This window comes from Dipodomys ordii, unplaced genomic scaffold (assembly GCF_000151885.1).
Source record: "Dipodomys ordii isolate 6190 unplaced genomic scaffold, Dord_2.0 Scaffold16229, whole genome shotgun sequence".
Classification (NCBI taxonomy): domain Eukaryota; kingdom Metazoa; phylum Chordata; class Mammalia; order Rodentia; family Heteromyidae; genus Dipodomys; species Dipodomys ordii.
The window spans coordinates 1-2,958 of NW_012283441.1; the positions used below are offsets into that span (position 1 = coordinate 1).

The window sequence follows — 2,958 nt, forward strand, 5'->3', positions numbered from 1 at the left end:
ACTCTGGGTCTGGGCGCTGTCCCTCAGCTCTTCAGCTCAAGGCTAGTGCTCTACCACTTGAGCCACAGCGCCACTTCTGGCTTTTTTTTTTTCTGCTTATGTGGTGCTGAGGAATCGAACCCAGGGCCTCATGCATGCAAGGCATGCGCTCTACCACTGAGCCACCTTCCCAGCCCAGGAAAAACCTTTTGAATAAGCATCTGAGTAACAGAACATAAAATGACTAAAAGACTAGTTTTTTTTTTTTGGTTCTAACCTTTTCAGTAAAATGACTGGTACAAGTTTTTACTTAATCATTCAATATTGAAATTCACAGTAAATGATCTTGGTTGTTTTTTTTTTTTGTTGTTGTTGTTGTTTTGTTTTTTAATGATTTGCTTTGTTAAGGTCCAGGTTTACTGTAAGAAAACTATCAGAAAAAAATTGTAGGGAGGGAGGGACTGGAAAATAGTGAGGGAACAGAAGACACTGTATGAAAGAAAACGTACTCATAACCTGACTCATGTAATTGTAATCCATGTTATATCAGCTTTATCATATTAACTTTATTTTTAAAAAAGAAAAGATATATTCTATTTATGACACTTTAGCTGTATGATTCTAATTAGACTAATAAAGTTTTCTGGGTGATTTGGATTTTTTTTTGGTGGGGAGGGGTGTATATATATATATCCCTTTGGTCCTTATAAGCCTTCTTAACATTCTGTCTGGTGTTGTCTCCCCAATACTCTGTATCTTACCTCTCTTTCCCCATGAAAGAACACACACTCACAGTCCTGCCTGAAGTCCTTTTTGGAACGTCATGGACTGTCTTTGTTGTGGATCTGGATGGCAGAGCTTGGAGATGGCCGGGAAAGTAACCAGAAGCTTCAGGAAGAGGTCAGTTCACAGTCCTCACACTCCTTACAATTACTATATTGTGCTTAGGCAGTGGTATGAAGGAATCAAATTATTATTCTGTCATTATCCCATACATATACCTTGCTAGCAGTGAATTTTGCCCTTTTTTGATTTTCTCCCCTATCTTCTTTTTTTGTATGTGTGCCACTCCTGGGGTTTGAACTCAGCACCTGGACACTGTCCCTGAGCTGCTTTTGCTCAAGGCTGACACTCTACCATTTGAGCCACAGTGCCACTTCTGGCTTTTTCAGGGCTTCATGCATGCTAGGCAAGCAGTCTACCACTGAGCCTTCCCAGCCTACCCCCTATCTTCTTATACCTGGGAACTACAAGAGAGAATATCATAGTTCAGTAAATGATTCAGTTTGTTGTTAAGACCACAGTTTTAAAGTGGGAAAACAGAAAACTTGATTTGTACATGAAGATTGATCGCCAGCATTGTTGTAGTGCTTATACCATCTCATGAAATTATATATATAATTTCTTGGGGGGGGGGCAGTTGTGGGGCTTGAACTTAGGGCCTGGGCTAGTCTCTACCACTTGAGCCACAGTGCCACTCCAGGCTTTTTTCTGTTTATGTGGTTCTGAGGAAATAATGAGTTCTCCCCAGAGGTTTGAATGGTCAAACTATACAAAGTAATGTCTTGTTTTTGTTTTTTTAATTGTCGTTAATTAGATTATAAAGACTTTGGAACATTTGCCCATTCCTACTAAAAATATGTTGGAGGAAAGCAAAGTCCTTCCAATCATTCAACGCTGGTCTCAGACGAAGACAACTGTCCCTCAGTTGAGTGAAGGAGATGGCTATTCCAGTGAGAACACATCCCGCGCTCACACACCGCTCAACACGCCCGATCCTTCCTCCAAGCTGACCGCAGAGGTGGACACAGATACTCCCAAGAAACTCATGTTCCGCAGACTTAAAATTATAAGTGAAAATAGCATGGACAGTGCCATCTCTGATGCAACTAGTGAGCTAGAAGGCAAGGATAGCAAAGAGGACCTCGACCAGTTAGAGACCGTCACTGTAGAGGAAGAAGAGGAGCCGCAGCCACAGCTCCTCCCACAGCAGCTGCCCGAGCCCAAAGTTGAGAGTGAACCTCCCACAGAGGCCAGTAAGCCGCTCACAGAGCCAGAGGCGGACGTGGAGATGGAGGCCAAAGACAGCAATGGCACCAAACTGGAAGAAAACATTGCTGAGGAGACTCCATCTCAAGATGAGGAGGAGGGTGTGTCTGATGTGGAAAGTGAAAGGAGTCACGAACAGCCAGATAAGACTGTGGATATAAGTGATCTGGCCACCAAGCTACTAGACAGTTGGAAAGACTTGAAGGTAAGAGAACATTTGTTGTTGTTGTTTGTTCACTTTAACCTGAATCGTTGTTTAGAGTTCCTTAAGCTACTTCTCTAGCCATGGGTATTTCTGACAAGTGGAATACCATCTCTTAAGTGGCAGCTAATGAGAAATGTGTCTCAGTTATTGTTTACATCCTGGCAAGAGTCATTCTAAACCACTATCCAGTGCCTCCTCCCTCCCGCCCCGGCTTTATTGAAAAAAACATGTTTACTCAGGTGACTAGGCATTCAGAAAAAATCCTTTGAGGAGCAAATTTATGTTTCTATTTGTAATGAGGGAAAAAAAAAATTGTTTAAAAAATAGAAGCCGGGAGCCAGTGCCTCACTCATGTAATCCTAGCTACTCAGGAGGCTGAGATCTGAGGATTGATGTTTCAAAGCCAGCCCGGGCAGGAAAGTCCATGAGACTCTGATCTCCAATAAAAACCACTAGAAAACCGGAAGTGGCGCTGTGGCTCAAGCAGTAGAGTGCTCGCCTTGAGCTGAAGAGCGCAGGGACAGCACCCAAGCCCGGAGTTCGAGCCCCACGACCGACCGACCGACCAAAAAAGAAAAAAACAGAAGCTGGGAGCCAGTGGCTCACACCTCTAACCCTAGCTACTCAAGAGGCTGAGATCTGAGGACTGAGGTTCAAAGCCAGCCCAGGCAGGAAAGTCCATGAAACTCATATCTCCAATGAACCACCAGAAAACTGGAAGTGGT

The 2,958-nt window shown here is 43.5% G+C and overlaps 1 protein-coding gene across 1 annotated transcript; it reads left to right on the top strand.

Moving 5' to 3' along the window:
- Positions 1–763: 763 nt before the first annotated feature.
- Positions 764–2,233, top strand: LOC106002671 (histone-lysine N-methyltransferase SETD2-like; the record flags this gene model as incomplete). Its single annotated transcript, XM_013037516.1, has 2 exons — positions 764–879; positions 1,577–2,233. Coding segments are annotated over exons 1-2 (708 nt in total), but the record flags the coding sequence as incomplete, so codon positions are not given.
- Positions 2,234–2,958: the final 725 nt, after the last annotated feature.